The 20,738-nt window shown below is 41.8% G+C and overlaps 1 protein-coding gene across 2 annotated transcripts in view; it reads right to left on the bottom strand.

Moving 5' to 3' along the window:
* CACHD1 (cache domain containing 1) overlaps window positions 1–20,738 on the bottom strand; it is a 92,387-nt gene that overhangs the window by 25,156 nt on the left and 46,493 nt on the right. For both annotated transcript variants that reach the window (XR_014885304.1, XM_085231947.1), the window contains exons 4-10: window positions 15,804–15,910; window positions 9,659–9,785; window positions 7,371–7,515; window positions 5,898–6,114; window positions 3,181–3,330; window positions 1,957–2,190; window positions 186–335 (exon numbers count right to left, since the gene is read on the bottom strand). Coding sequence is in view for 1 of the 2 variants with exons in the window: in XM_085231947.1 (XP_085088073.1) it covers window positions 186–335; window positions 1,957–2,190; window positions 3,181–3,330; window positions 5,898–6,114; window positions 7,371–7,515; window positions 9,659–9,785; window positions 15,804–15,910 (1,130 nt within the window). In the remaining variant the exon portion in view is untranslated. The remainder of the gene's footprint in view (window positions 1–185; window positions 336–1,956; window positions 2,191–3,180; window positions 3,331–5,897; window positions 6,115–7,370; window positions 7,516–9,658; window positions 9,786–15,803; window positions 15,911–20,738) is intronic.

The raw sequence follows: 20,738 nt of genomic DNA, 5'->3' as shown, positions 1-20,738 counted from the left end.
CCATGATTCTAGCTGGCTCTCAGCTCTCAGGCAAAACTAACTGAGCACCACGCCGTTAATCCTTTCATAAACATTATCACTCATTGCTTACAGACAATTCAGATACGTGAGGAATTAAGCACGTATTTTTGATGGCTAATGACCTCAGTGGGAATAGAAGAAATTATTTTAACCAAAAAAATTACCTTTATTATCAATGAGAAATGTGTAGGAACCCAATGAGTCCTGGTAATAGGTGACATCTTCCAAGATATATGCAAGATTAACATCCACTCCAACAATCCCTAGCAGCAGGTTCCCGAAGTAGCACGGTTTACTTACAGTCATTATCAGGCCTTAGAAGGAGACAAATAACATAAAAACATCATATAGCAAATAATTACGAAATAACAAAGAGCTAGACAAATTTTATACAGCATTCCTTACTGGAATATGAACAAAAATGGTGCTTCTGCAGGGAAGCCAAGCAGGTTATTTGTCGGGTTGGGCTGCTTTTAGCCACTCTCCCCACTTACTTTCTGTGTTTCTGATAGTGCCCTGAGGTACATTCCATCAGTTTACTAAAGCATGGAGTGCATTTAATGTTTTGGGCTTTTTTGTCAGTCTACAAATGGATACCTTATACTAAGAAATGCATTCACATGATATTAATTTTGTTCCTTCAATGCTGTCATTTAAGACAGTTACAAAAAAAAAAAAAAAAAAAAAGAGGGAGGAAGAAGTAAGAGGGAGGATTCATACCTGTAAAGTAACAACAGAGATGAATTATTGCTCATCTAATTGTGCATTCACAATGTTACACCTCTTCTGCTCAACTAAATCCCAGCAAAGCCACCACACTGGGAATTATTCTCATTATTACACAATGATTTGAGAAGCACCTCATGTGCCTGAGGTAAGAACTCGAGGTAATACCTTACTTCTCGTACTTTCTATGCCATTACTGTTTGGAAACTCAGCAATTTATAAATACAGCATGAATAAACACTGAGGCATACTTAAAGCTAATGCAAGACAAACCTTCTCCGTTGCACCATTTCTAATCCTTCCCTTACTCAAATTTTCCATTATGCTTGGATATGGCTTTGTGAGAGAAAGCTGATGTTAGGAGACACAGTAAGTTGCAAGCATTCTGACTCAGAGGAGATTTATTCTGGAATAGCCTTGAATTTGGTTAGGGCCTAAACACCCAATCTAAACTCGAGTGCCTTTGAAAACCATTCAGCATAACCCCGACTATTACAGAATCACAGAACTGCAGCCAACACTAAGAACATGCAAAGTCTTGAATGAACAAATTACAGAGGTTTTTTTTTTTTACATTGTCAGAACAATATGAAATCACCGGTGTAATCCCTAACACCATCGTGATGTTTTTAACAATTCTTTTCAGAACAGCCCTAGAGAAGTGCCAGGTGAGCTACCCAATACCAAGCAGGGCTAAACCCTACAGCACTGACCCTTCAAGTGATATCTATCATTTATCTAGATAGATATCACTGGTATCTATCATTGACACCCACTGATATCAAGAACCTCGAGTCTCTCTGTCATCTGGATATAGCAGTGAGATTTGGTAAAGCTGAACATACAGAGTTTGTTAAAGTGGCATCAAGTTTTAAGGTAAAAGGGCAGATTCATGTGCCTTCCACCTCGTCAACATGAATTAGACACTGAAGGGAGAATCAGACTACAGCCATCTGCTGTACGAAGGTATTCTTCTGGACGCAATCACAGACTAGGGAAAAACTGACCCTAAGGACACTAAAAAGCATCTACTAAATTCCACTTAGGCCTCACTGCCAGCCTGGCTGGGGGCACTGATAGCCAGCTCAGGCTTCCTGTTCCACCTAGTGCTGGGCGCAGCCCAACTGTGCTGAAGCTGACAGCAAACTTCTGACAACATACAATGATCTCTCTTTGATTTTTATACCCAAATTCAATGTAAGTATTTACCATCTCCCATTTCATCTGAGAAAGGCAGACTGAAGACCGCCTCGTCGATCATTCGGTTGGGGAGGTTTGTGTAGAAGCGGCCAACTGTAGTTTCCAGGTTACTCAGCTGGTTTAGGACCATCATGCTGCCCTTGATCACAGGCAGGGTTGTTCGATCTGGAACGCCGTACTTTACCGAGTTCTGCTCTGCCAGGTCTCGGAGGAAGGCCAGTTCTTTCAAACCTGTCACTCCCTCTGAAACAGAAACAGAAGGGAGAGGATAAAAAGCTTACTTAGCATCAAGGCTTCTGTATCTTATTCTGCAGTACCATAAATACAAGTAATTAGCAAGTACAAAAGGTAATAAGGTTGCCTTTCATACACTCCATGCACAAATTCATCATGCTACTCACACCACCACTTTAAACAAAGACTTTTTAAACGAAGACTTATGTGACCTATAAATCCACAGGACAGCTCTTTGTTCTCCACTGATGGCTAGTCCACAGAAAGGACCAGGAGCATATCATATGCCCATAGAGATAACAGGCTTTGTTCTTTAGCTTAAACACTAAAGCCTCCCACTTTACATAAGTCACAGGCTCAACTCCTGCAGGCAAATCAAAGACTTCTGTACATATCAGAACTCAAATGAGTATTTAAACTTACACTAAAATGATATATTAGCTTTAGCATTAGTTTCCTTGGCTGGAGTCTGTGCAATTTTCAGTAATACAACGTATAGCCTTCTTACTTAAAGCTTTGTTGGAAAAACACAGGAAGCCAAACTGAATGAGTGATCTTCATATTTAACTTCTAAAGTTAGGACCTAAGTTATCAAAGCACTTCAGCTTGACTGATGTTACATTCATGCTCAGTGGCTAATGACTGAAATGCAAATCACGGGTATGCTCCTTTTTGCAGGAGCATAAGAAACATTAGCAATCCCAGGAAGGCTTACAGTTGCAACAGTCATCGAATTTTACTCAGTCTGGTTGAGGCTAGACATTTTAGGCAACAATATTTCATATGCTGAGCAGCTGCACTTTGATATTTAAGCACATAGTAGCACAGAGTTTTACACATGAAAGAGGCAACATCTGGATACAGCCTCTGGATTACATGGGCCAAAATCAATTAACAAACTGCTCCCAACAGGGCGTGGAATTACACTTGGATGAGCTTAATAAACTGGTTGTGCTACAAAAGGGAATTTGCATCCATTGGAAGGAGAGCATTTCTCACCGTTCATAAGAGCGTAAGTGAGAATCATGACTGAGTTATTGAGAAAACTGTTTTCTTCATTGATGACACGTAGAGTAGCCTTTTTATCATCTTCTGAGGAATCTTTCGATGTGATCCCAGCAGAGAGAGAAATTATGACCATATCGGTATCTAAAAAAGAATTACAAATATAACAGAAATTGCATTCGATTTTTAACTCGGGAAAGGACTGCGGTAAGATTCCTTCCATCTGCTTACAAGCAAACATAGCAATAGCTTCATTTGTAAGATTCAGAGCAATCCACAGTGGATGAACACAGCAGAGCCTTAAGAATTACTGCTTTTGTTGTTAAACTTCCATTCACAGCCTTTAACAACCACCCACTTAATCCGGTGCCTGCCAGCCAGCCAGCAGCCGCGCTGATGGGTTTGGCAGAGCAGACCCCACCAACACGTTGTGGTGCACTGGAGATGAGCAGGCAGAGATGAAAGGCACCTTTGGTCTTCCTGTGTTGTAGGCTGGAGAGCAGTGCTTGAGAAACACACCACCATGCACAGCCCTTCTGCACCGCTCGCTTTGCATGGCGCCAAACACGCTTTTCAAGCTGAGTTTGTTCTACACGAATGGCCTCGAAGCCTTTGAAGATGCAAATTCAAATCTTTGCCTACACACAATCTGATTTCATCACGTTATATCTCTGTATTAGAAGTTTTACATGTTGTAGTGAACATGCAACACCACATAATCCAAAGCACACGACGTTAGATGGTTACAGGCCAACTTTGCTGACCCATCTCCTACTGAACTTTTTTTTTCCTAAATAGGTACGAATGCCCCGAATGCTCTGATTTGTATCTTTTGTCCTCGTGACTTGAAATGAATTTCAATCAGAATTAAACATAAACAAGTATGAGGAGGTATACTGCAACTCTATATAAACCCAGACGCTGGCTCTCAGGGGCACAGTATTTTCTTATAGTTTGGGATGAGGGTCTCCTGAGCAGGACTGCAATAGAAACTGGCATAAAGCAGGAAATCCTGACGTGATCAGCAGCACAATTCCTCTCTCACATCCCAGTAGTTTCCTTCTAGGCTTTCCAATGCAAATTCAGGAGCAAGGCTGTATCTCTATAGCTTCCCCGACACACCCACACATTGTTCTCCGGGAACAGGATGTGAGAAAATTAACAGTAATATGAATAATACTTTTTTCTACTTAAAAAAAAAAAAAAAAGATAAAAAGACTTTACTTTAAGAACATAAGTTATGGTTTATTAACATCCTCTTCTGCAGTCTCGCTCGGTGAACTCTGAAGCTTGATATATACACAGTAGGTCTTTAGAATCCTTCAATCTTAAGAGAAAACGCAAAGCCATTTGCCTTGCATTTTAACTTCACGTACATGTGCCCCCAAATAATTGTTCCACATGAAACCTGGACAAAATGTGTTTGTTCTTTTTTCCACATCAGCGAAGAATACACCGAAACCTTCTAATCCTAACACTCAATGCCAAACAGAAAAGGTACGTAGGAGGATGTTGTAAGACTGCACAGCCGATGTTCTTGGAATAACCACCCATGACTAACACGTCTTATCCCAGCCAGCTTCAGCAGCAATGGATTTTTTTTCCCTCTAGAAAGTCGCACCCCTTTCATCATTTTGCCAGAGGATGGCAAAAACCTGCCCCTGACAACCCTGTCTTTCAGCTAAGCAATGTACAGACAGATAAACATTTCATTTTATCTGTGGCCTAAAGCTCAGAAGTTGAATAAACCTTTAATAGCAAAAATCATCTTATAAACTGAGGGAAAGGGACCTGAAATAGGAGCACATTCCCTCAGTCTTTCAAAAGCACTTTAATTCCTGAGCTTTTCTTTTTTAACTTTGTTATATTCTGTACGGCAATCTGAGCTGGGGCCCTCCAGGACAATGACAAATTTGCAATCATCTGAGCAGTCACAGCACCAAGCTATGGGATCTGCATTACATAAATGAATTGACTGAGATGATAAGGATCAGCCTGCTTTCTCTCCACCCTGCCACAGCGCTGGCAGTGTTACTGGGCTCCAGCACTTGGAGCACAGCTTTAAGAACTTGCTTTCCTCTGCTTCCTGGCAAGCAAAAAACATGCCACTCCATTTCATATCCATCTTTTCCACATCTTTCACCACATCCTCATTACAACAAAAACACATAAAAAACCCCACGCTTGGAAATGGGAAGGAGAAAGCCCATAATGCATACACCAAAATTCAGAAGGATATTCTCAGATGAAGGAAAATGTACCCAGCCAACCTCAGATCCCATAAAATATCACCCATAATTGGCATTCTCAAGGAAATCCTTTTCCCTAAGTAGCAAGGATGAGTTCCCAAGGATTCCAGTTAGGGAGTTACCCCTACACATACATTTTAGCAATCTGCCAATGACCCTGCAGCAACAGCCATTTTCATTTAAAGGATCCCTCTGCACATCTCTAGCAAATAACTCAGCTATTGCCAGGTCGCTCCTGCAATTTCATATAATAGCTCAAAAGAAAGGAAAGTCAGCAAGTAGAATAAATCAAAAGGGAATGGCCACATTCCACCGTCACCTGTGCAGATTTTGGATAAGTAAATGCTATTTAATAAAAACATGAGCTTTTTTTTAATTTTTGGACATTCGAGACACTACAGACTTTGGCCTCTGTCAAAGTGAGAAGCTGAAATTTAAAAGAGGATTACAGAAGAGACTTACTTCCTTGGAGTTTTGTGCCATTGTTTGTATTTCGTATCAACTGGAAAGCCTTTTGAAATCCTATTGCATGCTGCGTGGGGCTGTCAGATGACTTTATACTGCTAACGAAGGTGGACATCTTCCTTTTTGTCTCACTGGTGGCAGGAGACAGAAACGTCTTATAGCACTGATCCAGTGAGCAGGTTCTTACTGTGTCTGCCACGGTTAACACAGAGATCTTGAAAGAGAAGAAACTATATTGGATTATCTTACCAATTATAATTCTTTATGAACCAATATAGAAAACACAATGATAAGCCAACTGAAGAGATTCTGTGGATTTAAAATTCAATTGTTAAGAAATAAATGCTTGAGGCATAAATCCATCAGATTTGAAAAGGATTAGACTTATGGTGATTTCTAGAAAAAGAGACTTCAGTCTTTGTTTCTCAGATGAAGTCAGCTTCACACTGCTCACACACAATAGCAACTACACTGTTCTGGGCAGAAACCTCAGCAGACTGGAGGTACCCGAACACAAAATCAGCAGACAGCATTTCCAGTAAATCCTTGGGCTCCTTTAGAGAAGTGGAGGGCACACAGAAAATGAAAAAGAGAAAACCCCCTAGGAAGTTTTCACAGGAGAAGCGTTACGGTTTTTTAATGTTTCAATCAAAGCAAGCCGAATCTACCATCAATTTTAATTCTGTAAATAAGTAATGGCACGTAGTGGCAACATTTGCATTAATATACGTTCAACATACTGGTCTTATTAACTGAGTGGCATACTTTATTATAAATTATGACTGATGCAAGAAAGTCACAGAATAAAGCAGTAATTATTTACTCGTATAACAGGTTTCATAACCACTGAGCTATTGACCAAGTGATCTCTCTCTCAAATTCATTTTCTTTAATACAGGTCTATACTCAGACAAGCATGTTTGACACTTAATTTAAATTACTACTAATTCTGCTAAACTATAAGCATTTTTATACTATATTGTGGGGATCTTCCAAACATTGTAATACGTGTTTCAGATCACTCCAGTGTAACAGCAGAATAAATCTTTTCCATTTCCTCCGTGCAAGAAGACAGCCACAGAGGTAAAAATGAGTTACTCAAAGCAATCTCATACTTCAGAAGTCATCAAGCTCAGAGCGTGGTTCTCCTAATTTCACACTGTATCACACTGCTGAGCAGTGCCTAAAGTCTGTGCCAAGACAAATGAGCATTTAAGGATTACTCAGAAACAAGATTTTTCCTTAGATCAGTGGTTTTCACTTTTTTCAGCCTCAAGATGCCCAAATGCTTCCGCCATAATAGCACAGGCTTCCAAACGCGAGTTCAAGTCTTCTTCACTCATTAGAGGTAGACCACAGATCCCCACGAGTCCATGGACCACAAGCTAAAAAATACTGCTTTGGCTGAAGGTATCAAGCATAGTTCCAAAAAAACAAAGAAACTGTAGTCATTGCATACAGAAAGCTCACCTTATCGTGTTCGTCTATTGAGCTCAGAATGACCTGAGCAGCATCTTTGGCAATCTGAAGCTGCGTTTCTGTGACTGAAGCTCCGTGGTCCACAATGACAACAATATGTTTGGATTGAGGTCGAACAGTAGAAACATAGACAGGCCTGAAGGAGAATGGAATGCAAACCAATGGCATGAGTCATCATTCCCACTAAAATGCTCGTAAGCAAAATGGTCAAGAATTGAAAACAAAAACACCCCCATGAAGAAATAAAAAAGTATAAAAGGAATTTTGAATTTCATGGAAGTTTCTACGAGAAGAGACCAGCAGAGGACCTGAACCCAAAGAAAATGCCCTCGTTCCCACTTCCTTTTGTTTTTAACCCAAGCCTGGTGTCAGATCCTTCTCCCTGTATTACAGCAGTTGCTTTCAGCTAGAAATAAACAACTTTGCTGAAGTAGCTTCGTATTTGAGACCCCTGTCTGCAGAACTTACACCATGCTTTGGACTAAGTACGGCAAGCAAGAACTGCTTAATGATAAACACTGGGTGCCAGGAATATTACTCACATTAAAAAGTAAGTGCAATGGTTGGTATTTGCTGGTAATGCGACAAGTAAAAACCTGTGTGCCCACGTAGAGCTGCATTAGCATAGGGAGCTTGGTTTATTTCAATAAGAGAAGGCTTCTGGCCAAGTAAGGGTTTTCTCTTGGTGCCCTGAAGGGTTTCACACGGGTTATGCTCCACAACCCCTCAGGCCTGTGCAGTCTGAACCACATGGGTCCATCTGCCTCACCCCTGGTCAGGGCTCTCAGTGCTGCATGCATCTATCTGTGCTAACATCAAAAAACCACAGTTGCAGTGAAGCGGCTCTCAGATGTAGTCCAATACTGTGAGGAATGTGTGAAAGATTTCACAAGCTCTACTGCCAAGGTTTCAACATGGAACAAATTAGGAGGAACCTCACCAAGAAGAGAGAGGAAAAGAAGACAGAACTCTCTTCCCTCCTTAGCCTAGACCCAAAGCCACTTACAGTCAAGTGTCGTGGGCACTATTTTTATTATATCAAAGCCACTGAAATCTTATTAACACTCAAGGAAATGCAGAATGTTTTAGACAAGGCTCTGCAGCAAAAAGCTGGCACAAATCAGTTCTAAATTGCAGAACAGCCTGCAGCTCTTCACTGGTCCTAATACCTAGAACTTAAATAGCATGTTTGATCTTCAAAGCACTCAGCATTAACTAATTAATCTGTCCAAACTACCTTCTTAGTAAATGCTAGCAAAAAAAAAAAAAAAAAAAAAAAAAAAGCTCTAATTTAACTATGGAGAAACTAAGCACATGATTAGACAACTTGTATGAAATCACCAACGGTTTTAGTGTCAAAATTCTGACAGAGACTTGGGTATTTCCAGCTCTCACGTCCTCAGATCACACCTTTCCAAGACCACAGCAGATTTGGTCAAGCCCAAGCTTCCAGCTTTGATGATACATAGAAGATAGCACCCGTAAACATTTGGTTGTTCAACCACAAGCACTGCTTGCTCTCTGTGCATTCAGCTGTGTGGAAATGTACTGGAATGGGTTAATGCTTCTCCCACATAGACTGATTAACTGGTGCAATTAACTAATGAGTGACCTAGCAGTGACTAAAGCTTTCTCTTCTGACTTTCTCAGAAGAATCCACTTGATCCATACGCATAATATTGGCAGCAAAGGCCAGGGGAGAAATACCAAACCACAACCGCTTTGCTGCACGCTTACAGAGTAGGCAGGCTATTACCCCGAGCAGGAAAACCACGTCACCACTCAGTCCTTTTTTCCTACAATTTTCTGAGTGGAAACAGAAAATGTTCACTATTGCTGCTTCCCAGCTGCCCGTAATGGTGCAGACTGCAGAAGTGCTCCTGCCCACAGCCTTTCCAAGCTGTCACCCTTCCAGCACCCATTCCCAAAGCGACATGCCTGCCCAGTCAGTACACTATGTGCTTATTACTTTGTTAATAGGGACCAAACATGAGCCAAATACAAATCAAATCTTGCCTGTGGGCTGACCAACAGTTTACAGATTACTGCTACTTACAACTTATTTGATTTGGGAGACCTGAGGAACCTGTACGCAATTTTATTTTACTTCAGTTTCTTAAAAATGAAAATCAGTACTTTAAAAAACAAACCTAAGAAAACCTGAAGTTCTCCAATAGAAGCTGGTCGTTAAATGCTGTCAGCTTGGAAAAACAAAACACTGGAAGTTTTTTGAGGGATGCAATTCCAGTGTCCACTAAAGGGGAGGGCTCACATCGTACCTGCTGCGGTGTTCATAGCTGCCTTTGCACCGGAACTTGTGGGCTGGGAAAACGGTGAAAATGCCTTCTTCTGAGCTGAAATACTGCCATTTAATCCCCGGGTTTGACTTCAGATTATCAGCAAGAACTGAAAGTTGGACAGGAAAAAGTGGGGTTACAAATGGAGATGAGACTTGGAGGCATAATGAACAGACACCTCATAGCTACTTGGAGAAGAAGCAGGGACCCAAGGCCAACCACAGGCAGCTCCAGCTGATGGCCAGAGCTTCACGTCTGCTTCACAAACTGTTCAAGTCCTTTAGAAACCTAACATGAGAGGTGATAGGTACGGGTTAATAGGATGACATTTCTGAATCTCTGAAGTATAACCAAGACTGAAGAAGCCAAGGCAGGAGAAAGGAAGAGATTAAAGCAACTATATTATATATACACACACAATGTGTATATATAATACATAAAACACAACAGAGTTTTAATAAAGATTAAAAAAACTGTTAAAAAAAAGCTTTTAAAAGAATTATACGTTTTTTACATTGTGGTAACCACAAAATATAAAATAGGTTCTGCTGCTTACACCTCTCTAACCTCATCTATTAATATTACCTATTCTGGCATCTGTTAAAAAACATGTCTACATGAAGCATGTGATGTACAGTTCTGTACCTTCTATTGAGTGTCTTGCTTTTACTATTTCTCCTTGGAGGGAGGCCAAAAATAATCATTTTATTTATTTATAATTATCAGACAGCTTCATCTCCTGGATCTCATTCAAATCATATCAAATTCCCCAATATTAGGGTTGGAAATCATTGCAGGGCACATCTCAAACCTCAGCCAGATCCCCCTACAACAAAATACCCAAGCAGCCTATGGCTTCAGTTCACATCCACAGCAGTTTAGCACTTTCTCAAGTTTCCCAGGCTGGCTGCAGTCACGCTGCTCTCCCAGCATTCAGCTCAGAATAATTACCCTGTAAAAACCACTATCTTTGTTCCCCCTCTTCTGCTGCAGCTGTTTATATATCCACAGTGCCCACCAGTCCCAGTGACAGCAGCTTTGTGCAATCCCTGCTTCGAAGAAGATGCTGCAGGATGGGATGAGGTGAAGAAGAGAACCAAGGAAGGAACAGAAGAACGTGGCATCTGCTTCCCACACAGATGCCTGAGCTCATTTCTCTCTGCCCCGAGTGGAGGTAACATCAACCTGGTGATGCTTAAGAGAGTGCACTGTTTTCCTCAAGAACTTCATAGAATCATAGAATGGCTTGGCTTGGAAGGGACCCCAAGCATCCTGAAGCTCCAATCCCCCCACTGCCACACGCAGAGCCACCAACCTCCACATTTAATACCAGACCAGGCTGCCCAGGGCCCCATCCAACCTGGCCTTGAACACCTCCAGGGATGAAGCATCCACAGCCTCTCTGAGCAGCTGTTCCAGCACCTCACCACTCTCTTGGTAAAGAAATTCCCCCTTCCATGCATTGCCCCCGTGATCCCACAAGCAGAAGTCCAACCAATTTGCAAATACCGTTTGTTTCACTTAAGCTCTCACTAAGCTGAAGTCCTCATTTTGGCTTCATGCATGAGATGAAGCAAGTTTGTCAGTGCCGTCTCTGTTTTGCAAAAAAGCAGGTTCCTTTGGTCACAGATGAGCAGTTTTGCACAGCAGGGACACAGCAGTGCGAAAGTTTACTTTTGCCAAAATTGAAACTTCAGGAAAGAAATCACTTTCATTACAAATGAAATAAATCTAAACCATGCCCAGTTTCTAGCTTTTATCACTAGGCCTTCCAGAAATTCTTCTCCTCAGCCCCCTTCCCAGCACCTGCTGTATTCTCCTCCCCAAAACCTTGCCAGCAAAAACCCCCCATCACTTCTGAATGCCTCAGCAGTGTGCCAACGCAGACAGGAACACGATGCGTGGCCATGGCTGTGGGGACCCAGAAAGTATTTGATAACCATTTATCAAGCTGAAAGTGGGGGAACAAACCAAACAAACCCAACTGCTTAAAAAGCATCAAAATCTTGGCCTATACAGATGGACAGATACACTCATATATACATAGCTATGTATGTATGTATGTAGGGCCCGAGGCCAACTGCGCCCAAATGACCTCTGTGGCAGCACTAGCAGATACATGCACAGGGCACTTCACTGCTGCTCATTTCCTAGGCTGCCATTGACTTGCTAAGACCCGTAGCTCCCATTTCAACCCAAACATCAACCTGCTTTCTCATTTTTTGGCACTTTCAAGTCATTCAAATGCAACCAGCTGCCCATCTCCCTGCTGTAACACAAATTACAAACTGTTTGGTGCTGCTGACTACATGTAATAATTTGTTCACTTCTAAACTGAACTAAATCAAGGCCCAACCTCGACATCACACTGCTTGAAGGAAGTCAGAATCTAAGTCTAAATGCAAAGATGTCAGTGGTACCCATACCTGGGTGCACAGCCTGGGGATACACGTGCCCAGCAGCTCCAAACTGCTGCAAAGCCACTGCTCCTCCACCACCATGAGGCACCAGCTGACCCCAAACTGCTGCAGCCAGAAGCAGTTGGGGAGTGTTAGCATGAGAGCATTTGAATCGTTGTTCTCTCTAATTATAAATATCTAAGAAAGCAAAAAGGACTTTTAGAAAGAAAGTCCTGTGTGATAGTTTATAAAACTTCAAAGGGAATGCGATATGATAACAGTTAGCACTTCTAGATACCACTTTACATCTTCAAAGGATAGTCAAATCATTAACTAATTAATCTTCAAAGAGAAGCACAAACAGTATTAAAAAAAAAAAAAAAAGAAGGAACTGCTGAACATAATTGCTCATTATAAAGGAGTTTTTTGGTTTTTTTTTTTTTTACAGTCCTCTTCTTCACCATTACATTTACGGAGCTGCAGCCCTCACGGTTCCCACCATGAAGAAAAAAAAAAAGATGAATTTTCAGAGCAGTGCAATCCTTTCTGGGAGAAACCTCCATTAAAAATTAACAATTTTGAAGATATTTTAGTGTTCCTCAGAAACAACAGCAGACAGCAAACATGCTTATTTTATATTTATACCCTAATTCTCCAGATCCCTACGCCTGATCCAGGATTTTCCGATTCTAACTGTACTCTGGCTCATGTGCTCTCACCAGAAACAAAAGATCCAATTAAAATTCTGCTGATGGCACGAGCCCAGCCTGAAGCTCACTCTTGGGGAGCTGTTTTGGCTCTGAAGGGCAAAGAGGTAACAAACCCTTCATTTAGAGGCTTTCTAGCTTAAAAGGACTTGAGCAGATGGGAAGTATTTGGAGGTGGTGCTAGCTCAACTACTTCCACCCACCCTACCTATCATTTCCAAGCATAACAACATAAGGAGCACGACCACAGCACTCCATATTTCGACTGACCAAGTGTCACAGGTGGGATGTGACAACAAGGCCTTGAACAGAGACCTGGTCCCATCCCCTCACCTTCCTGGGCAAGAGCATTCTGCTAACGCTGCCTGATTTGAAACAGACGTTTGGGTCTGTTTCATGAAAGATTTACTGGTTCTCTGTTTATCCAAAAAGATAAAAAAACGAGAAATCTGATAACATAAAGCAATGGTGCTGGGCACAATTTTGTCATTTAATAAGTAAAGGACTATTCATATGGTGAGGACAGATATCTTAATCTAACTGACTGAAGCTTGAGATTCTATCTGAAGAATAAAAACTCTTTCCTTATCTGTCTTGTAGTAATGGCTAAGAAGTAATCCAAATGGAAAACTCAAGCCAACATAAAACAAACCGTTTCCAAGACTAACAAGACCAAACAAAAAACAAAAACAGAAACCTCCACCTTACCTCAAGAAAAAAAGTGGCAAAAGCAGGATTTCTTAAGGGCTGCAAGAAATGCATCTATTTTTTTCTTCCTCCTCCCTTCCCCTACGGTTATATTTCCTATGGTATAAAATTCCAAAAGAGAAAAATTGCACACAAAAAAAAAATTCTTCATTGTTGAAAGTTTCCTGAGCTACACTTACCCTTTTTAACAAATGGTTCTGCCTAGAAACCAAGCCTGCTGTCTGCACCAGGGGCTCTCCAAAGCTTGGGTCTTGTGGCTTGCCTGGAGCCTGTGGTGCAGATTCCATTTCCTTCCAACATCTACAAGTTCCCCACTCCAACCCCACTTTCTTACATTGTGCACGGAGCCAGCCAAGATTAACATTTAAAGAACTGAGATTGAGGCCAAGCACAGCTGAGTTTAAATTTATGTTTGACCGAGAGCTTTTTATAGGACAGCTTATTTCGTAGGCAAAACTTAGGCAGGGAAAGAGAGATACCCATGGGAATTGTTTTATATTGAGAATGAAATGATCAGCCCATTCAGGAAGACAAGCTGGAAGATGGACTGGCCAGCCTGGTTATGGAAACCGTGGGCAAAGGAGAGCACAGGAGATCCTGCTTTTGGAGCAGAGGGGAACACAGGGCTTTCAAACCTTTTCTCTAGATGGCTGACCAGTGTAGGGTCCCAGTGGAAGAGCCAGCATGGCACAGTCTGGGGGAAGCTGTGGCTGCCCAGCCTGCCTAAAGTCTGAATGAGCAAAGTGAAACAACCTGAAGCACCAGCAGCTCTTAGGAGGCTTCTCAGTGCAGGAAAATACTTCAGCTAGAGTCCGGATTCAAAGTGCAGCAGATATTCTCACTTGCACTGCATGGGGACACTGACGAGAGGAGCAGGAAAAATCATGGAAGCCTTTTGTTGCTTGTTCTTCACCCTCTTTCAAAGTGAGTTTTAGTTTAGAACTAAACTAAACCAGAATTAGTTTAGATTAGACAAATACATTTACATAGGTTCATTCAGAAACAGCTCCTGCACAAAATGCTCTCTACTGTGTGCATCCTCTGAGATAAATGGTATTACAGAACTGCACCACAAGCCAGGAAAAAAAAGTTTCAAGAGAGAGAGGTGGCAAAAGTTTGAAACTTCTAAAAAACATTAGAGGAGAGGACTGAGGACTCACTGCTTGCAGCTCACCTACAGCAAACCTCGGTTTCACTACGTGTGTACCATCAGCTGCCAGTTCTCAAAGAAACCTCTTGCTACTCCATTTAAGTCGTTCCATTCCATTTTTCTCTCAAGGGCATCTTCTGACAGTAAAAAAGATCCCACCAGAGGCTGAGTTTGAGAGCTGCTAACAGGAAAGCAGCTAGTGTGTGTAACTTCAGGATAGAAAGCAGCACAGAAATGATGGTGATGAAACATATACCAGGAAATCAGCTTGTTTGCTCAGCAGAGATGTGCTGTACAGTGCACAAGATAAAAAGGAACCTGAGGGGGCTGTTTTGGTTTGGATTTTTTATTTTTTTTTTTGAAAATAAAAACAACCAAACCCAACAACACAACCAAATGACATCTACAACTCAAATCTATAGTGTTCTCTAATTTACAGCACTACCATCATAAAAAGTTGAGAAGCAAGATACAGCAGCTAGACAAAAGCACTACTAAGGAACCTGAAAGCCATGTATTAATGCAAGTTGATTATGTAAAAAAATAAAGAAAAATAAATAAATCTGTGACATACTGGAGAAACAAAAGTTTAATTGCTCAGGGATAAATCACATGCATTTGGTTCTAAAGCACACTCCTAGCTCTTGAAGTGTGTCAACGCAATGAATGAGTTGACAATGAAGGCAGAAATGCTCTGAGAAGACAAAGAAAAAGGGAATATTTCAGAATGTTCCTATATGCTGCAGTTTTTGCAAACACAGCCTCACATTAGCTGAACTGGGCTAAGAAGATCAGAGAAACTTCTGTGTTTGGCCTCATCAAGAGCTGACGCTATTGATGCCAAAGCAGACATGCCTAGGAAGGAAAGTACCTTGGAAGGAAAAAAAGAAGAAAAAAGTGCATAAACCACAACAAAATTATCCACGGTAGGCTGAAATCAAATCTTCATGACGTTTTTATAAAGTACTTAAGGCTAAGGGCATTACTTTAGGTATCATCTTTCAATCATGAAATCTCAAATTAAGAGCACTGTGACAGTTTCAAGGAGAAATAAAAGCTCGTTGCTATGGCAATCAGTGCTAATTCCCTGTGCCAAGGGAATGTTACAGTCCAGTGGAAAAAATCTATAACAGAAGGAAAATAACCCAAACTCTACTACTTACCAGAATTTAAATCACGTCCAGGATTGAAGGCTCTGCTGTTGACAGTGGTGGACAGTCTATCACAACTAATTGTCCTAGAAACGTTGGTGTTAAAATTGCCATCGAATCTGAAACGACAACAGGCGACATTAGAAGAGCAATCTGACATTACCTACTAAACATACACAGCATTTGCAATGGACATAAATATTTTCGAAGGTCCAATGAGAAATAATTATTTGTTTGGAAACTCCAACATTGCACATATTTTAAGGGCCCATGAAAAACTGTGAAACCCAAAACCAGGGGACTGAAAACTCATCACAATTGGACTGCATCTGCTCTCTACCACAGGAGGTTGCATTTTTTCCTTGTTGCAGTGTTACTTGGAAGCAATGATCATGAAAGTCTGAGCTCTTCCATCTAGATTAGTAGAGGTTCCAGCTTGGGATACATGCACAGCATCTAGGCATGCCATCAGCACCTGTCTCTTCCTGTAGCTGAACCTTCACCAGTATGAATATTTCCTCATTCACCTTTTAAAAAAGTATATCAAGTATCTTGGAAAAAAAGGATTTCTTCTTTGAGCCCTTAGGAAAAAAATCTAGGAGTCAGAGCAACACTAACTGCACTTTTTGTGTACTAATACTGAAGGCTTCTAAGTAACTATAAACATTTCTGAAGCTCTCAAAGACTTAAAAGTAGTTTTGTACCACTTACACAGGCCGATTTTACTCGTGAGTATCTTTGTGATCTTGAGCACTTGAAGCCATTTGACTTACAGCGATTAGTCTGGGGCTTCAGAAACTATCTGCCTCCTCTGAGAGATTCTTCTACCATCAATCTATTTCTGAGCAACGACAAGAAACTGCAGGCGAGGCCTGCAGAAGATCACATTCTGGGTGAGGAGCCTTGCTGCAATTGCTGCAATGCTGGCTGTTACGAAGCAAGTCATGGGGAGAAAAGGGGCAGAGCCAGAGTTTGTTCAATGCTGTCAAGACTACAATAGCAAATGATAAAATATATCTACATCAAAAGATCTTGAACGACTTGATTCATACCAATGGCACCTCAATAACTTACATATGTGCACACAGCCCTCACCCAGCACCATCCCAATGCTTTCACTTTAACTCCAAGCAATACACACTGAAGACACACTAAACGTTCTTAATTTAGTTGCTGATTGCCAACTGCACGTAGATGTTTAACCAGTTATATTTCTTCATACACATGTACACATACATATAGAAGCATGTCTACAAATACACACATCCATGTGCTGTAACATAATGGAAGCCCAAAATATTGGGAGAAAAGCTAATAAAGAAAACAAACACCATTCTTATGGCTGAAAATTGTAATTGAGAAATTGAAATTCAAAAAGCTGCACCAAGTGTGGAGTAAAAACAGAGTGAGATGGATTGCCTCATTCTGTCCTTGTAGGGCACTTGGTGGGCTTCCTAGACACAAACAGATAATAAAACAACGTGCTTCTAAATCATCCCATTAAAACAACACTTAACAGAAACAAAAACTGAGGCCACAGACAGATGGAACTGTTTACTGCAAGGAAATGTCATGTTCTGACTGCAGGAAGCAAGTCTTTTAAAGCAAACTAAATCCCTCCTACTCCAGTATCTTTTCTTTCAGTCCTGTTGTTCAAAGCCCTTTCCTCCTAAAGGAATGAAGCAGCTGCCCCAGGACGGCCAGACAGAGGACCTGCTGTGAGCCCATCTCTTGGTTATGGGATACTCAGACGTGGGACACAGAAGTACCTTAGAGGAGATCTGTGAAGGCTGAGGAAAAGTGTTTGTTAGTAGGTTTAAGATCATCATTTCCATATGTAAGTGGATCCACTTGCAGAAATGCTGGTGTCAAAGCCAAACAAGCACCACTGAAGCAGGCACAGGAGCTTGCAGAGATTGCAGCTTGGCATCCTGCACACCTCTCATGCCAGCACAGCCACACTGAAGGCTGGGCTGCAATTTTTGCTTAAAGCAGAGGCTTAGCTTCCAAGCAAACAGTGCAGCACAGCCTTCCTCATGTTCAGAAGTGTGCTCTTCAAGTGGAAGAGTCATTTCCTGAGAGCTTAGGAGTGCACTCCTGAATGATTTCCTGATTCACAAATAACCAGTCCTTTATGCAAACACACAACAAAACCACAGACACTTCTCTGGCCTTTGCATCAGGTTAAATGCCATGCTGCAGAGTCACAAGAAGCCCAGTTTTACTGCACGGTCCAAGCTCACGAGAGTAGAGGCTCTTTTCAAAGAAAACCTAATCAAATTTAATTTTTGAATTTGCAGGAAAAAAAAATCATTATTGATTACTATTTGTTACCTTTTTAGTGTCTTCATGGTAGCATAGAAGCATCAATGAAAACAGTGTCTCCTTAAGCATGCTGCTAAGTCATTTCATCAATATTCATAAACACTGTACACATTTTAATGTAATTATGTTAGTGATGATTGTGTCAGTGCACAACTGAGGCACCAATGCTCCATGACCCCCTCTCAAACTTAAAAGACTTAAAAGAAAGGGAAAGTGAGATGGATGTAATTAAGTGCCCTCCATACAGGCAATCCTTTAAGAATTATTTAGAATAGTGACAGTTTAAACATAGCTCTGATATATAACATACTGAAAAGATGCATTTTTTGACACTGAAAATCACCACATAGATACAGATATACAGAGAGTGAACATTTTTGCTTTTTTCTTCTCCGTACTTCAGTATAGAAAGCACAGAGGGAATCCCAGGGCAGTGGGACACACGTGGGTTCTCTCTCTTCTCTCTGCATTATTTCCCACACCTCAGTCCTTCAACAGCAACATCAGTGCACACAAACTGCTCCTACCCAGTGAGCAGAAATGGTGCTCATTCTTTTGTTGGATAACGAATCTTAAGGCTCAGATTAATTAGCAAAGGATGGGCCTCACATAGTACACGTTTATCTTTGAGCAAAACGAGCTCGGGAAGAGCTAGAGACTGCAAATTACACATCTCAGTGCTGGAGAAATATTTCCAAGGGATACCCTTAGACAAACTCTTAGGGAAGGATAATGACTTTTCAGGATGTTAGCTAATTGCCCCAGTGCTCCCATCAAAACCTATTAGCGACAGCAACAGGATACCTCATTAGCAACTAACATTATCCACGTCTCAATAAATGCTGAGTTTTAATTCAAAATCACCTGGAATTTTCCTCTGCCCTTGCATTATATTTTGCCCAAATCACCTCTCACACTCGCTCAGAACGGCGCTTGCCTCGTGCCATGCAACTCTCACACCACTGGCTGCCAGCTACCCATGGGGAGGTTGCATCTCCCTGGGTTTAAAATGTTGACTGTTTTGCTCCATCGCTTCCTCACGCACTGGAAGCTGCTGAGCTGCATTTCACATCACTCCCTCACGGCAGATCTTAGCACAGGGTTTCGAGCAGATGACCATTAGGTCCATTTCTGGCCCACTTCTGGGAAGGCAAAAACAGAAGAACTGAGCCCAGCCGTGCCCTCAAGCCATGGCCACCTCATGGCCACCGCTACCTCTTGCTCCCCTGCCTCAGCCTTTTTGCATTGCTCCTCTTACTCGAGCATGCCAAAGCACTTCAATGCAAGAATTGACACAGGCAAGTCCCTTCGCTTTTGTTGGTGACAATCCTGTTGCCCATCAGGACAAAGAAGGGACAGATGCCTAAATGATCAACAACAGAGCTGGCAAAAGAAGTCCTGCAGCCTAGATCAGCCCTCCTTTCTCCTACTACAGCACACACGTAGCAAAAGGAGAATAAAGCTAAGGGGAAAGTGGTATAAATAAAACAGGCAGAAGAGGAATTTTTTATAAGGCCATGAATTAAACAGCAGCCCTCAGACAGAGCTGTCATCCCCTGCTCTGAGCTGAGCAGGTATCTGCTTGCCAGCTGCAGTTGAGCACTGCTCACCTTGGAATGCCTTGTTTTGCATCGTGTTGGACACAGCCAGCTGTGTGACACACGGACCCAGAGGAAAGAGAGCAGCTCCTGGCACAGGTGTGGGTGCTCAGAAAGCCCAGAACAGAACCTGGAGAGGCAGCACCGAGGCAAGCCGACACATCAACATTCACACTCATCTTAATCGCAGCGGCGAATTTCCTGCATGCTTCTTACGGCTGCTCTCAGCTGTTTCAGTTATGTGCTGTCAAACACTTTGGTGATCATCAACATTAAAGCAGCAAATAAACCCAAAGCCTCAGCACTGCAATGGGTGTTTGCAGCAACCACTGCTTTCCTTGGCTGTACCTTCCCTACTGTTTGTATACAAGTTCCATACAGCGTATGTACACGGGGCACATTTTCCAGAGTTGTGCACACCTTCATGTCATTTATTCTGGAAGAAGTTATTTCAGATTTGCATTTCAGGATTTACAGGCAAGCACTGATCCCTGTATGAGGAAGGCTGAGTTTTTAACAGCATTTCCCACTTCTGCCAGCAGAAAAGACAACAGATTGGGCAAAGTGAACAACTGAGCTGTCTGACCGAGGCTGCTTTTGGAATCTGGCTCCAAAGCTTGATGGCACAGCCAACCCTTATGGACATCCTCCAAAATCCTTACCAGGAAAAAAAAAAAAAAAAAAAAAAAGAACCCACAACGCTATGTTTAGAAGCAATTAGTTTTTGTACTTACTCAAACAAGAGGAAAAAAACCCCAAAACATTGGCTGAAATTCAGTTTCAAGACCAGCCCTGCTCCCCACCCCCCTCTCCCTAAAAATCCCTTCCTTCTGGATTCACTTTAATGAACAACCGATCGAAACTGCATCCCGAGGGAGCAAACAGAGCAGCGACTCCCACTTTGATCTCTTCCCCATGGAGAAATGCACTCCCTGCCTGGCTTGCAAGATGTTCATTTGATTGACGTTTGCTCTGATGTGCAAACTGCTTTGAACTTCAGACATTTAATTCCCATCAGGCTGCA

The sequence above is a fragment of the Meleagris gallopavo genome, chromosome 10 (genome assembly GCF_905368555.1).
Source record: "Meleagris gallopavo chromosome 10, MGAL_WU_HG_1.1, whole genome shotgun sequence".
Taxonomy (NCBI): Eukaryota; Metazoa; Chordata; class Aves; order Galliformes; family Phasianidae; genus Meleagris; species Meleagris gallopavo.
The sequence above is the reverse complement of the archived record's forward strand: the minus strand, read 5'-3'. Positions and strand labels throughout refer to the sequence as shown.